Source organism: Neomonachus schauinslandi, chromosome 1 (genome assembly GCF_002201575.2).
Source record: "Neomonachus schauinslandi chromosome 1, ASM220157v2, whole genome shotgun sequence".
Taxonomy (NCBI): domain Eukaryota; kingdom Metazoa; phylum Chordata; class Mammalia; order Carnivora; family Phocidae; genus Neomonachus; species Neomonachus schauinslandi.
The window spans coordinates 213,948,792-213,962,552 of record NC_058403.1 but is presented as its reverse complement, the minus strand read 5'-3'; the positions used below and the strand labels follow the sequence as shown (position 1 = coordinate 213,962,552).

General features: G+C 65.8%; 2 protein-coding genes and 1 long non-coding RNA gene across 7 annotated transcripts in view; all 3 read left to right on the top strand.

Moving 5' to 3' along the window:
• The first annotated feature begins 129 nt into the window (after positions 1-129).
• LOC110593997 lies at positions 130-2,871 on the top strand. The gene is made up of 3 exons (XR_002481186.1): positions 130-184; positions 2,508-2,619; positions 2,734-2,871. It is a non-coding gene; the product is annotated as an uncharacterized LOC110593997 (long non-coding RNA).
• Positions 2,872-4,103: 1,232 nt separating this feature from the next.
• Positions 4,104-6,764, top strand: ATP5F1D (ATP synthase F1 subunit delta). Of its 2 annotated transcripts, XM_044918394.1 has the most exons (5): positions 4,104-4,572; positions 5,235-5,388; positions 5,903-5,991; positions 6,141-6,266; positions 6,633-6,764. In XM_044918394.1, the coding sequence occupies exons 1-4, from the start codon at positions 4,279-4,281 to the stop codon at positions 6,261-6,263; spliced, it is 660 nt and encodes a 219-aa protein (XP_044774329.1). In that variant the 5' UTR covers positions 4,104-4,278; the 3' UTR covers positions 6,264-6,266; positions 6,633-6,764. The 2 variants fall into 2 exon arrangements, with proteins under 2 accessions (XP_044774329.1, XP_021561129.1); XM_021705454.2 differs by having other exon boundaries at positions 4,109-4,572; positions 6,141-6,764.
• A 3,127-nt stretch (positions 6,765-9,891) lies between these two features.
• Positions 9,892-13,761, top strand: part of MIDN (midnolin) — a 14,265-nt gene continuing 10,395 nt past the window's right edge. For all 4 annotated transcript variants that reach the window (XM_044918771.1, XM_021705086.2, XM_021705085.2 and 1 more), the window contains exons 1-4: positions 9,892-9,961; positions 11,170-11,801; positions 12,817-12,904; positions 13,088-13,150. In XM_044918771.1, the coding sequence (XP_044774706.1) occupies positions 11,569-11,801; positions 12,817-12,904; positions 13,088-13,150 (384 nt within the window). In that variant the 5' untranslated portion in view covers positions 9,892-9,961; positions 11,170-11,568. The remainder of the gene's footprint in view (positions 9,962-11,169; positions 11,802-12,816; positions 12,905-13,087; positions 13,151-13,761) is intronic.

Below are 13,761 nucleotides of genomic sequence, written 5' to 3'. Positions count from 1 at the left end.
GAGGCAGCCCCCACCCCGCTTAGATCCACGCCGGGACCTCCGTGTCCCCGTGTGTAAAACGGGGGAGGTGTGTGCTATCCACCACCTCCCCAGCCGGTGGGGCCGGCCCGGCAAGGTCGCAACTGGCCGGGAACCCTGCCCAGAAAAGGAGAAGCACTCCTGGGGGAAGAGGGACGCCGAAGATGTCAGTTCACTACCGTGAACCCTCAGGGGCCCTGCCAGCCGCATCAGGGGGTAGGAGGGGGCTGTCGCAGCCCCGGGAGACTGGTTCTACGGGGAGTGGTACCAGGATCGTGGAGGGGGGCGGAGGGACTGAGCTCAGTGACTACGAAGTCACGACTCCGGGAGGTAGCTGCCCCCCTCCACCCAGTGCTAGTGGGAGCGAAAAGGCCAAAGAAGGCGCATCTGTTCCCAGCCCTGAAGAATCTGGTTCCCATGGCGACTGAGCGAGCAGGCCGAGCGGGGGGGGGGGGGGGTTGGCCGGGGCGCACTGGGGAGGGGGGGGGGCGCGGGGGAGGGAGGCCTCCTGCAGGGCGGCTTGAGCCGGTCCTGGGCGGCAAGATGGCTGCTGCAGCCGCCTCCCCGCCAGTGCCCAGCGCGGGGCCCTGCGCCTCCGCGAGCAGCTTCTCTGGCTGAGCAGGCCAACCTCCACGTTTGCTTCACGCTAGGGGTAAACTGAGGCCGGGGGAGGGGAGCTCAGCCCTCGGGAAAGGGACTGCCTGGACATTGCACCTGACTGCCCCCCCTCAACGCCCCCTCCTCCCGGTGGGAAGGACCGGGGACTGCACGCTGGAATCTCAGGGAGCAGAGTCTGGGCCGGGATGACCCGCAGCCCTGAGTAGGCAGGGCGCGCGTTCGGTCCTTCCCCAGAGGAAAGGGTGAGCCAGTGCACAGGCTCCAGCGTCCCCAACCCTTTCGGGTGTTAACCCCACTCGACAGCAGGGGAAACAGGCCCAGAGAGTGGGGTTGGGGGAGACCTGGCGAAAGCCAGGTGTTCTCACAGCTCCGGTCCGAGAATGACCGTGGCTGCCCGGGATCCTCAAGGGGGATGGGCGCGCATATGTAGGTCGGGAAATGAGTTCCGGCTGGAGGGGGAGGGGGCAGAAGCGCAGGGACCGCGACAGGAGATCAGAAAAGATGGCAGGCAGCCGAGGGGGAAGAGAGGTGGACTCCTGGGGTAGGCGGGGACCAGACCCGAGGGCGGACGTTCCCCACGGGCCCGCCCCTGAGGTCCAGCCGGTCCTCCCCGAGCTCGCTCGCCACCGCGCCCAAACCCGCGCCCCCAACCGGCCCCGGGACGGGATGGAGAGCCCTCAAGGAGAGGCAGAGAGCCGGACTCCGGACACATCTCCGCTTCGGGCTAACCCAGGAGACGGAGACGCCATCGCCCTCGCTGCATCTCAGAGGGGAAACTGAGGCCGGGGAAGGGTGTGGCGGGGGGTCCTTCTCCAGGCCATTAACGGGGGATGCAGAGCCCCGCAGAGTGGCCCCCACGCCCTCCCCGGCTCCCCCCACTGCCTCCCTCCGGCCTCGCCGCCTCGCGGAAAGGGCCGGTGGTCCGGAGCCGGCGGCGATCCCATGGGCCGCGCGGCCCCGGCCTGCCCCCGCCCGCCTTGGCGTATCCCCGGGTCCGCCGCGCCTACCTCAGCGCCGGGGCGCGCGGCCCATGGGGGGCGGGCGGGCGGGCGGCTGCGCGGCGTTCCCGGCGGGCTCCGGTGCCCGGTGGCCGCGGAGCAGGCGGAGAATTTATGAATGGAGAGCGCGGCGCGCGGGGGAGGCAGGCGCAAGAGGAGGGACCGCGCACGTGACCGCGCTGGCGGCGAGCCCGCTCCGACCCGCTGGGTGCCACCCGGTCCCGGGCCGACCGCCCCCGCCGCGCTCGCCGCCGCGTCTGGCTCGCTGCGCGCCGGCCACCGCCTCCCCTTCCCTTCCGGCGGGAGTGGGGGGCGGAGCCTCGCTCCGGACGCCCCCTCCTCACGCGGAGCGGCTGTCTCCCGCGGCGGCTGAGTCTCCACCCCCTCCCCTGCGACACAGCTCCTGACCCTTCCCAGGGTCCGGAGGGACGGGGAACGAAGGGGAGGAGTCGGGTCCATCGGTTTCCCTTCCTTCGCGGATGCACAGTTTGGGGGGGTTGGAGACATGCCCCCCCTTTTCTTCCCTAATACGTGGCATTGTCAGGTTCACCAAGCGCGCTGCCTTGTTGGAACAATGAGTGAAAATAATAGAATATTATCTGTGCTGAATGCCACCATGGCATGCCCAGCCCGGGTGACATCAGGACTACTCTGGCAGAAACTCCATGACTGGTGAACCCCAAAGCTGCTCCCCATTCTCCATCTCAGAAAATCGTGTCTTGTCCTTCTAGATGCTTAGGACACCAACCTGCACCAGCGTGGTCTGGGTTCTAGCCCAGCCCACCTGGCCCTATGCTCAACGCAATGTCATGCCTTTCCCCTCCAGTGAAAATTGACGCTACCACTTCAACCTCAGGGCCTTTGCACTTGTAGGTGCTGAACCTCGCAGACTCTTTCCCCGCTCAGCTTCAAGATTCACTCCTGGCCTCCTTCAACTCTTCCCTAAATGGTCAAGTGTCAGTGCATCTCTTCTTGGCTACCTTTGGTAACAGCAATTCCCACCCCACACTTCAGTCCCCTGCCCCTTTCCGTGGACTTCGTGTCGCCTGTTCTTTGCTCCAATGTGTTGTGTCCCTCTTCACCCCTTCCCTCACTACAGGGTGAGTTCCGTCCAAGGCAGGAGTTGGGTCCCCGGGAATGGCACAGGGCTGGCACACTGAAGACAGGACGTGCTTAAGTGCATAAATACCCAGGAAAGGCTGGCTCAAGCGAGTAGGAGCCGAATGTGCAAAGGACCTGAGGTACGAAACTATGTTTGTAGTTCAACGTGTTGTGTTGGAGGGAACAAGGAAAGCCGTCTTGTGGTTCCCATCAGGAGAATGACATGGTGCCTCTGGCTCTGTGTGAACCTAGCTGTTTGGAGGACAGGGGAGGAGGCTGGGCCATGCAAACCGGTCATAGTGGCCATAGTGGCCCCCCTGAGTGGACAAGCCATGCCGACGGGGGTCCACTGGCCATCTCCAGGGTAACCCTAGGTTTGGGGCCTTTACCCATTGGCCACCCTGGAGTAGGAATGGGAGAGAAATTGTCCAGTGGATGGGTTCGAGAAGCCGACTGATTCGGTAGATTAGGCTTGCCTCCATGTGGGGTCCGGAGCTCTGGGAACGGTTGGGACTGCGCACAGGACTCACCCCTAGAAATGCGAATGGGGCTTCTCTCTGCACACGCACACCCTGGGCCAGGATGCCCCGACTCTCCCTCACAGCGCCGGCCCAGAGGGGGCGGGGATCTGGGCACTAAGCCTGGGTCCTTCCTCTGTGTTGGCCGCAGGCGGCCCAGATACTGGAAAGCAGAGAGCTAGGGCGCAGGCAGCCCCTGGGGTTGGGGAGCCACCGGGGCAACACCGCGCCGCAACGCACCTGCCCAGACCCGGGCCCGAGTGACGCTACCTCCCCTGTGGCTTGCACCCCTCCGCCCTCAGCCGAGGCCCTCCCCGGTGTGGGCCCCAACCCGGCCCAACCCACACTCCGCGCTTTGCCGGAGACCAAGATGTGGGCCTGGGGGTCTGGCCCGGGGCGCCACCTGCGTGAGCGCGGGGGCGGAGTGGTGACGTCAACGCCGCGAGCGAGGCTGCGCGAGCCGAGACGACGTCAGCGGAGCCCCCGGCCGCCCGCGCACGCGTCCGTGCGTCAACGGCGCGCGGGGGTAGGGGCCGGGCGGGGCCGTGGCGAGTGCATCTCCGGTCGCGGAGTGCCCTCTGCCGGCGCCCTCGGGGATTGCAGCCGAGCCGCGCCCGCAGCGCCGGGCGCTTATCCGCGCTAGACCCTCCGCCTGGGATGTCCTTCCCGGCACGTCTGCATGTCTAACAGTCGCAGCCTACCCCATCCTGGCCCCCAACTCTGCTTTTCTTTTCTCTTTTAAGTACTTTTTAACTTCTAATATGCCATATGATTTACGTATTCGTTACACTGAATGTTTGGTAAACGTCCCCACTGCCCCAAACCAGAACCGGAATCTTGGTATTCCCCTTGATGGATCTTGCGCTTGGCATCCAATGAGCGCCTCCAAAACCTTGAATTCAAGTGACCCCTGCTCCGCGGAGGCTTCTGGTCCTCCCCATTGACACACATCCCATCTTACCACTCGGCGGGCAGCTAGGACTGGAAGGAAACTACAGCCCCCAGCATGCCGCGCGCGGGGCGCAATGCGTCGTTGCAATGTCTTGCGCGGCTCGCTGGGAGTCGTAGTTCGCGCGTGCGCCTTTGCCTGGACTCCTCTTCCCAGAAGTCCCCGGGCGTCGTCCTCCTCGTCCTCCAGGCTGCCCGCGTTCGGCCGGAGTCAGCTTGCGGCCGTCGCCATGCTACCCGTCGCAGTCCTCCGCCGCCCCGGCCTGCGTTCCCTCGTACGCCAGGCCCGCGCTTACGCCGAGGCCGCCGCTGCTCCGGCCCCGGCTGCGGGCCCGGGACAGATGTCCTTCACCTTCGCCTCACCCACGCAGGTTCGATGCCGGTCTGTCTCGGGACCCCGCCTTGGTCGACATCTCCAGCCCGGACCCGTAGTGGTCCGCAGTCGGAGACCCCAGCCTCAGGGTTGTCGATCCCCACTTGTTCCGCGCCCTGTGCCCCTCCCCTGTGTCGTCCGGAATCCGGGCTCCCCAGCCTCCGGGGCTCCGAGGCCCCCAACCCCATCTGGGATCCCTGACCCACGCCCCCTCCGTCTCGTTTGGTCCGGGTTCCGAGCCCCCCAGCCCCAGCGTCGCTGCCCCGCCCTCTTGATCCGCGCCCTACGCTCTTCCTTGGGGTCTGGAACCCGAGCCCTATAAAGTCTTCCGAGTTCCGTAACCTTTCTCTGGAATCCCAACGCCCAAGGACTGGACCTCCCCGCCCCCCGCCCCGTCCCGCAGGTCCCGGAGCCGCGGGCACTTGTCCTGGGTCGGTGCGCCTTTTGTGCTCTTGCGGCATTTCTGTGTGGACGGGCTCTGGGCTAGATGCCGGCACTGAGATGCTGCGGGGCGCCGAAACTGAAGTCTCCGCCCCAGCGTGACCGCCTCCGTGTTCCGCATCAGTGCTCCCTCCCGCCTTCGACCGTTGCCCTGCAGGGGAGCCCGTCCCGAGCACTGGAAGACTGGCCTGCAGTGACGCATGCCCTGTGTTTTTCCAGGTGTTTTTCAACGGTGCCAACGTCCGGCAAGTGGATGTGCCCACGCAGACAGGAGCCTTTGGCATCCTTGCGGCCCACGTGCCCACCCTGCAGGTCCTGCGGCCAGGGCTGGTTGTTGTCCATGCTGAGGATGGCACCACTTCCAAATACTTCGGTGAGTCCAGTGGCATGGAGCTGGGTAGGGGCCTCACACTTCATTAGGCCGGTCTCAGTCTCAGATCATAGAGCTGATAAAAGAACAGTACCTAGGGCAAACGTGGGGTTAAGGAGTCTGTAAGGAGGCAGGGTGGGGGTGGGGGACAGGTGTCTGAGAGAGAAGTCAAATTCTGTGCGGGAGGAGCCGATTAAGAGAAGGTGTAGGACCCTGGATCCCAAGAAGTGCTTCCCCGGCACAACTCAGAGGGACAGCCAGGATTCAAATCCAGCTCGCGGATCATCCCTGATCCTAGCTTAGCTGATGGACTGGTGGGTGAAGGAATAAGGTTCTGTTCTCTGTGTCCAACCCCCAGTGGGTGCTCCTGGGCCCCCGGTGCATCTTCCATTCTCTCCAGCTGTCTGTTTCCCATGCTAGACTCTAGGGCCACCCTGTGGAGCCATTTCTCTGGTTTGGGGGTGATCATGTCACCTACGGCTGGGTGTGGAGGTCTTACGTCTTTCTCTTTCTGTAGTGAGCAGTGGTTCCGTCACCGTGAATGCTGATTCCTCAGTCCAGTTGCTGGCCGAAGAGGCCGTGACGCTGGACATGCTGGATGTGGGGGTGAGTGTCCCAGGAAAGACGGGTGTGCCTAGGAGGCTGGGTTGTCCTAAAGATCATGGGCTTCGGGGAAGGGACCTTGAGTTTGGTGGAGGGGCAGGCACCAGGCTGGGGTCGCTGCTTGGCTCTCACCCACTGCCCACTTCCTGCAGGCAGCCAAGGTGAACTTGGAGAAGGCGCAGTCGGAGCTGTCAGGGGCGGCAGATGAGGCCTCCAGGGCTGAGATCCAAATCCGCATCGAGGCCAACGAGGCCCTGGTGAAAGCTCTTGAGTAGGCGGTGCGTGGCCCTTGCCAGCAGGGAAACCGAGGCCCAGAACTGGGCAGAGGATGTCCTGGGCAGGCTGAACCAGCTCATGCGGGTCCAGTCTGAGGGGGGGGGGGGGGGGGGGGGGGAGGAAGGTCAGCAAGCCGCCTAAAGGGGTTCGTTCTCCTGTGGAGGGAGTGGTCTTGCCAGAGAAGGCCGCCAGGGGGCAGCACGGTTCTAGTTTTCTGCCAAGAGAACTAACCCATCAAACCCAGGAAACCGGCTCCTTGCCAGGGCTGGCAGGCCTGGTGGCTGGGGGTGAGCCCAGAGACCTGCTCTGCTTTTTGAGGGGGGGCTGTGTGTACCCCCCCCACCATGGGCTCTCTTCCCACCTTCCAGCCCCCTCCCTCCCAGCCTGATGTGCCACCCGCCATCCCTCTGACTCTGTAGACCCTGCCGTGGAGACTTCAGCTCCCAGTCACCTCTGTGGGACAGCCTGCCCCCGGCTTGAGCCCCCCATTAAAAACCAGGGACCTGACTTGTGTATGCTGGTTTTGTGTCCTGCCTGGGACTGTGTCTTCAGGATCTTGCCTGGTCTTTGAGCTCTGTGTGCCCCTGCGGTGGGATAAGGCATTAAATGTCAGCCTCAGCCTCCAGGGTTTGGAAGCTGGGGCCCGAGGGGTCCGAGGGGGTTTAGTAAACTGGGGAGTAGGGGTGTGCAGGGGGCATAGCCCATGAAACCAGGGTAGGTGAGGGGCAGGCCGTTTGCCATCATCCCAAGAGGGTGGGGATTGGCACAAGTTGCTGGCCCCGCGGGGGCGTGGCTCCAGCTCCTGGGCTGGAGTGGCCTGGGCTGCTGGACAGCCTCCTGGGGCTCTGCCAGGTTTCAGGCTGTGCCGTCTGCCCTGTGGGCTCCCCGGCGCGCCCCAGCCACGCTGGGAAGAGGCGGGTCCTGCCTGCTCCCACGGAGGCCCAGCCCTCCGCTCACCCGGCCTGTGGGTGGCCCTGGCTGGCCGTGCGCCTCATCCCCGGTGGTGTTGGCACCTCTGTGCCATCCAGGCCCCTGGGCTGGCCCCAGATGGGGTGGGGCAGCTGGGCGGGGGCAGCTTCTGTGCTACTCCATTTCTTCCCTTTTGCAAGCACAGGGTTGGCCCAGAAGCTTGCTGCAGGTGGTCAGCAGGAGACTCTGAGGGAAGGGGTCTCCTCACTTCCCTTCCATAGCCCTGGGCTTGAGCAGGGTGGCAGGGGATTCCAGGGGGGTGAGTGTGCGGGAGAGTCCGGGCCTTCCCATGTGTCACTGGCAGCCTGGAGGTGACAGGGAGGCCCTCCCTGGGCACGTTGTCAGCACAGATGAGCTGTGTATTCGTGTGTCACGGTCCCATGCGAGTGACTGTCCCATGGCTTCACTGGCGCTCAGTGTGGCAGGAGCCATGCTTGTGGGGCCTCCAGACCAGCTCACAGCTATGCAGGCTTTCTCTCTGGGTCCCCCACTCAGGCTGGTAGGCCCAAGGAGCTGGCCCCCACTTTCCCAGGAACCCCCAGGCCAGAGAACGCTGACAGCCATGGACTCACAGGTGCAGACCCACTCCTCCCTGTTGTGTGTTTTGAAGCCTAGGTCCTAGAGTTCCTGGTCAGGCCTTGGACCAAGGACAGGGTAGGGGGTTCAAGTGGTGGTTGAGGGAACGCGGCGGCACGACCACGACAGTTACACTCTCAGTGAAGCCGCTGGACCAGCACCACCCACACCAGCAGTCCCTCTAGCCGTACCCCTGTTTCCAGAGAGATCTCAGCCTCTGGCTGGGGGTGCAGCTCTGGACATAGGTAAGATTTCTCAGCACAAAGAGGCCTCCTGGGGGAGGTGTGAGCCTTGGAGCCTTAGGGATGCCCACGCCTGATGTGGGCCTGCAGGAACAGCGTGTGTTGGCCGAGGCCTTGTCCTGGGGTGGAGGCATCTGGGGTGGAGTGGGTCATATGACCAGCAACCGGAGGTCACAACCCTTTCCTTGAAGGCAGGCTCACATAAAGGTTTGATCCTCTTTGAGGAAGGAGGTCCCCTTGGACTGCGTGTGTTCTCACACCCAGGGACTGACTAGAGCACAGAATAAACACGTAAAAAAGGAGGAAGTGGATTGACTTAGTGCGTTTTTTAAGTTGGACCTGTAGAGCCAGGCTGGGGCTATGGTCCTTTCCTGAGAGCAGTGTCCCACCCCTAGATGTGCATGAACCCTCGGGGCCCCTGTTCTGGGAGGACCCGCTACTCTGCTGGTAACCTGAAGGGCGAGGTCTCAGACCCACCTGCGATCACACAGCCCTGGCTACCCTGGCTACAAATCCCTGACCCAGCACCACCTGCTCCATCTGGAGCCCCTCCAACATCAAGATGCTCCGGCTTCAGAGTGCACAGCTCCCTCTGCCACCCCCATGTTCCTCTGGCAGCAGGGCCCTCCAAGGCCCTCAGCGGTGGCCCCACAACCTAATCTCCAAGCTCCAGCACTCCCTCAAGCTTGAGCTTTGCACGGCTGCCTCACTTTCTGGATCACCGTCCTCTGTCCCGCCAAATCCATCCCTCAATCCCAGCCCCCAGCGACCCCCTCCCAAAGGTTTCCTGACCCTGTGGGGCTGGGAGCCTCTGGGTGTGGGTATGATGGTGAGTGTGGGAGGGGGCGGGTCAGAGGCTGCAGGAGCAGGGTGGGAGCAGGATGGGGACCTGGAAAGGAACACAGCCCTGGGAGGGGTGCCCACTACTAGGGTGGAGGTGGAGGTGGTCAGGCCAGATAAAGTGAGAAACCAGATAAATGGACAAGGGGCCAGCGAGTAGGTCCTGGGGTCCCCTCCTTTGGGCAGAGGGAGCAGGAGGACTGAGAGGGCCCCACACCAATCAGGGTCATCCTCAAAAAGGTCCCAACCCAGAGCAACGTGCTGGGAGAAACAGGACCTGCCACATTTTCACCTGCTGCTGTGTGGTGTCAGTTACCTGGTCTGTGAAATGGGTAGGGTGATCTGCCCACCTCCAAGCCCCCCACTCGGGGCCCCAGAGTGAGCCGTGCTGGATTCTATCCCTCTGCAGCCATGGAGAGCCGCAGAAACAGGCTCCAAAAGGTCACAGCGCGGCGGGTGGTGGCTGGCTGCACCAGGCTGGCCTGGCGCAGGTTAATCGCTCCATAAATGTCTTCTGAGGTCACCGTTAAGGGATGCAGGAGGCCAGGCTGCCGGGGCAGCTGGCTGGGGCACCCCCACAACAGGCAGGTGACTCCAGCCTGTTTTCCTGGACTGTGGCCGCTGACTCAGGCACCCCCCTCCCTTGCACACCCCCACGCGGGCGCCCCCAGGCGGAAGCACCGGACCCTAGAGCGGCAGGGAGGGGGGTGGGGCGGGAGCCAACCTGTACACCCGAAACCCCGTCCTGGGGATCCGGCCCATCAGCGAAGCCGTTTGTGACTCTGGGTTCAGCAGCGACCCCCAATATACGAGGCGAGGCTTAAGGGGTGGGTGGCCCAGATCCCAAGGCGCCCCAGGGCCCTGGCCTGCAGGCAGGGGCGGGGGCCCGCCTGCGTCACCGGCCGCCCGGCCCTCCGCCCCCTGCCCGCCCAAACTCCACCCCGAGGGAAGGCGGTGCGGATAAAGGCTTGGGGGCCGCCCGCTCGGCCCCAGACCTGCCCCGCCACTGCGCGCTGTCCCCGGACGTGGGTACACTCAGGACTGTTGAGACCTCGAACTGGCCGCGTCTGGTGAGTGCGGGTGGGATCTCGCCGGACGAGTAGGAGGGTCCCCACTCTAGGCTCTTACGGGTGCCCCACTTTTCTTTGTTTTGGGGGCAGGCAGGGTTCGGGGTGTCTCCAGCCCTGGCAAGCCCCTCGGGTCGTGGGATGGGAGGGGCTCGGCGTAAGCAGCACCGCCCCGTCAAGACCTCAGCCCCCGCCCCGCCTCCCGGGCACTCTTCCTACCCCGCGAGTGACCTTGAGCAAGTTGCTGTTCAGCCTCAGTTTCTCCAGTTGTGCGGCCCCAGCCTCCCGCCTTGGAGGCTTCAGACCCCTAACGGAGGTTCCCACCTCGCCAGCGGTCCCGTAGGCCTCTCCCCGGCCCCGGGGCAGCTTCTTCGCCCCCTCCCCAGGACTTCAGGCAGCGCTCCCGGGCAGGGCCGGCAGGGGGCGCGCCGGCGCTGCTGACTCACCGCAGCCCCAAGCGGCGCGCGCGGGCGCAGCAGGGGACGCCGCGTCACGTCACGGCTCGGGCGGGCGAGACTCGGGAAGCGGGCCCGGCCCGCGGGACAGGGGTGGGACGCGAGGTGGTACCGGCGCGGGAGGGGCCCTCCCGGCACCGGCCCACGTCACCGGGGTGCAGGCCCCGCCCGCAGCCCTACTCCTCGTCGGACCTCACGCCCCAAGGGTCGGGGACGCCCGCCGGCCGAACCTCCTGAGAGCCACCCCGCCACGAAGCGCGAGGATCGCCTCCCGCTTCCGCTCGCGGCGGCTTCCCGGACAGACGCGGGGGGAGGTCCCCCGGCTTCCTGCCCCTCCCGGCGCTGGGACAGTGCCCGCCCCCACGCCGCGCCCCCCGGGAGCAGGACCCCGCGCCGCCCCCTCCCCACCCCGATCCCTCTCGGGCCGCCTGCCCTTTGTTGCGGACCGTATGAATGGCCCCCGGCGCGGGCGGGTGGAGCGCGGGGGCGGGCCAGAGCGGCGCCAGCCCCGCCCCCGCCGAGCTCCCCTTGGCCAATGGGTCGGGGGCGGGGCGAGGGGCGGGCCCGCGCGGCCACGTGGGGCAAGGCCGCGGCGCTTCCCATTGGCCCGCCCGCGCGGCTGACTGAGCGTTCGGCGCGCGGCGATTGGCCGACGCAGGGCCGGCGGAGTAAGTAGTGAATGGGAGGGGGCGGCAGCCCCGCCCCTTGGAACGTTGATACATTATAACTTTTTTTTCTTGTTACTTTCACCCCCAGATCTTTCAAGCGGCGGCGGCGGCGGCGGGGACGGCTGTTGCTAAGGGAGGGGACGCGCGGGGAAGCGCGGCCCGAGCGGCGGACGGTACCGAGCGCCACCGCCTAAGCGGCGCCCCTTCCTCCGGACCCTCCCCCACGCCCAGCGTCCTTGAAAGGAGCCGCGAGTGCAGTCCCCACCCCCGGAAGGCGCCCCGACGAGCCAACGCGACCCCGAAGCGCCGCTCGGATTTTTGATTCTTGATTCACCTTCGGCTCCTGGGACTTTCTCGAAGGGGACGTGCGCTTCCCCTAGGAACCCCGAGGACCCCCGGCTCGGGGAGCCCCCCCCCCGCACTGCCCGGAGGCGCGGCGAGGATTGGCGGCGCCCCGCGGACCCCAGCTCTCCAGCGCCGGCCGGGGATGGAGTCGCAGCCCGGCGGCGCCCGGAGCTGCCGGCGCGGGGCCCCCGGCGGCGCCTGCGAGCTAGGCCCGGCGACCGAGGCGGCGCCCATGAGTCTGGCCATCCACAGCACGACGGGCACCCGCTATGAGCTGTCGGTGCCCCCGGACGAAACGGTGGAGGGGCTGCGCAAGCGGCTGTCCCAGAGGCTCAAAGTGCCCAAGGAGCGCCTGGCGCTGCTCCACAAAGACACGTAGGTACCGCGCGCCGCCCCCGGACCCGCCACCCCCTCGGGCCCAGGCCCCCGGGCGGGAACAAAGAGCGCGCCGCACGGGGAAGGAAGGGGGCGGCCAGACGGGGGGCGGGGGCGCGCCGCGCGCTCTCGGGCGCCCTCTGCTCGGCCTTGCCTGCCTCGGCCCCTTCCCCCGCCCGGGGTCGCCGCACAAAGGCGGCTGCAAGGGCCGCCCCCTCCCCTCCTGGGAAGGCAGGAGTCCCGGGTCAGTGTGGGGATCCCAGCAGCGGGGGTGGGGGGCGCGGCCGCCTCCTTCTCTGCCTTATTTCCCGCTGGCTTCCGCATTTGCTCGGTGCCCTCTTCTACGTCTGGCTGTTTTCTTCCCCTACTTGTGTCTTTCTACCCCCCTTTGTTCTAACCACCGAGCACTCCCGCAGTCTCCCCCTCCCCCCTGGTATTTAAATCGCCTCCAGGCCGGGGAGCACTCCCCCCGCGGGCCTCCAGGGACACGCAGTGTCCATCCCCAGCGGAGGGGCCCCCGTGGGGGAGGGGCGGTTGGGGGAGGGTCTCCTTTGTCTGAGCCGCGGCGGCCTGCGCCAGGGAGGGAGGGAGGAGGGGGAGCCTGGCCCCGCAAAAGACCCTAAAGGCTAAGCCCTATGGCTCCCACAAAGAGGAGCGCCGGGCCGGAGTTGGTGAATTACTGGCAGGGGCTGGCCCTGGGGTGAGGGAAGGGTGGCAGAGGACGGCAAGGGTGCACTGACGCCCGGGTGATGAAAAAGTGCTTTGTTGAGGTGCAGAGGTGGTGCCTTAGTGCAGAGTTGGGGCTTCTGGGAAGGAGGTTTGAGCCACTTGCATGGGGGCCCTCGGGGCCAGATGTTTGACACTCCCCGCCCCCCCCCCCCACCGCCTCTCTGGTCTGAAGGCCAGGAAGGGAGAGGGGTGGTTAGGGCTCCCATATCTCCCCCAGGAACACAGCCCTCCCCCCTGGGTCGCTGCCTTGTCTCCTTGGCCTCACCCTCTTCCTTCCTCCCCCCAGCCGGCTCAGTTCGGGGAAGCTGCAGGAGTTCGGCGTGGGGGATGGCAGCAAGCTGACGCTGGTACCCACCGTGGAGGCGGGCCTCATGGTAAATGGCTGGGGCAGAGTGCCCCAGAGGCTCTGGCACAGACGGGCAGCCCCTTCCCCTGAGAACTTGGTTCCCAGCACACACCCTGCCAGGGCAGCCCCCGTCGGCAAGCAGCTCCCCTGTCTTGGCGCCTGGGCCCTCGGACCAGAGCGCACGCTCAGAGCGGCTTCTCCTCTATTTCAGTCCCAGGCTTCAAGGCCAGAGCAGTCTGTGATGCAGGCCCTGGAGAGCCTGACCGAGACGCAGGTAAGACCGGCATGGGTCCCTCCCAGACCAGGGAGAGGGCCTGGGGGGGTGGTGTTTGTGCTCCCAGGAGACCCACGGGGAGGGAGGGTACACGCCGCCCAGCCTTCCTGCCAGTTTGGCCTGGTCACCCAGCTTCCTCTTCCTCCTCCCCCCTCGCACTCACCATCTGACCTTGAGGGCCTTCTCTCCCACGGTGGCTGCCTTGGGGGAGGGGGCTGGGCTTTCACAAGCCTGCCTGAGGGGGTGACCTTGGCCCACGCTCCCACACCGGGGCCTGGGTCCCCAGTCCCCCCAGCCACTGCGGTTTCCCCAGGGCAACCTTTTTTTTTTTTTTTTCCAAATTTTCGGGGGGGGGGGGGGGGGGGGCTGGAGGGGCCAGCCTGGGTGACACTCCTTCCGCCTTCTTTGACCCCATTGTAAGGGGTGGGGAGTCACCCCTCCTCCTTCTCCCTTTGGCCTTTGTTCTTTGCCCCAAAAGGGGGAGGGGGCACCCAGCCCCAGGGCCATAGCCTAGACAGGATGTTAGGAAAATATTTAGCAACTGGCCAGGAGCTGAGGAGGAAGGCAGGGACTGGCCCACAGCCGGGTTCCCGGTTTTGTTGCAGCCTTTT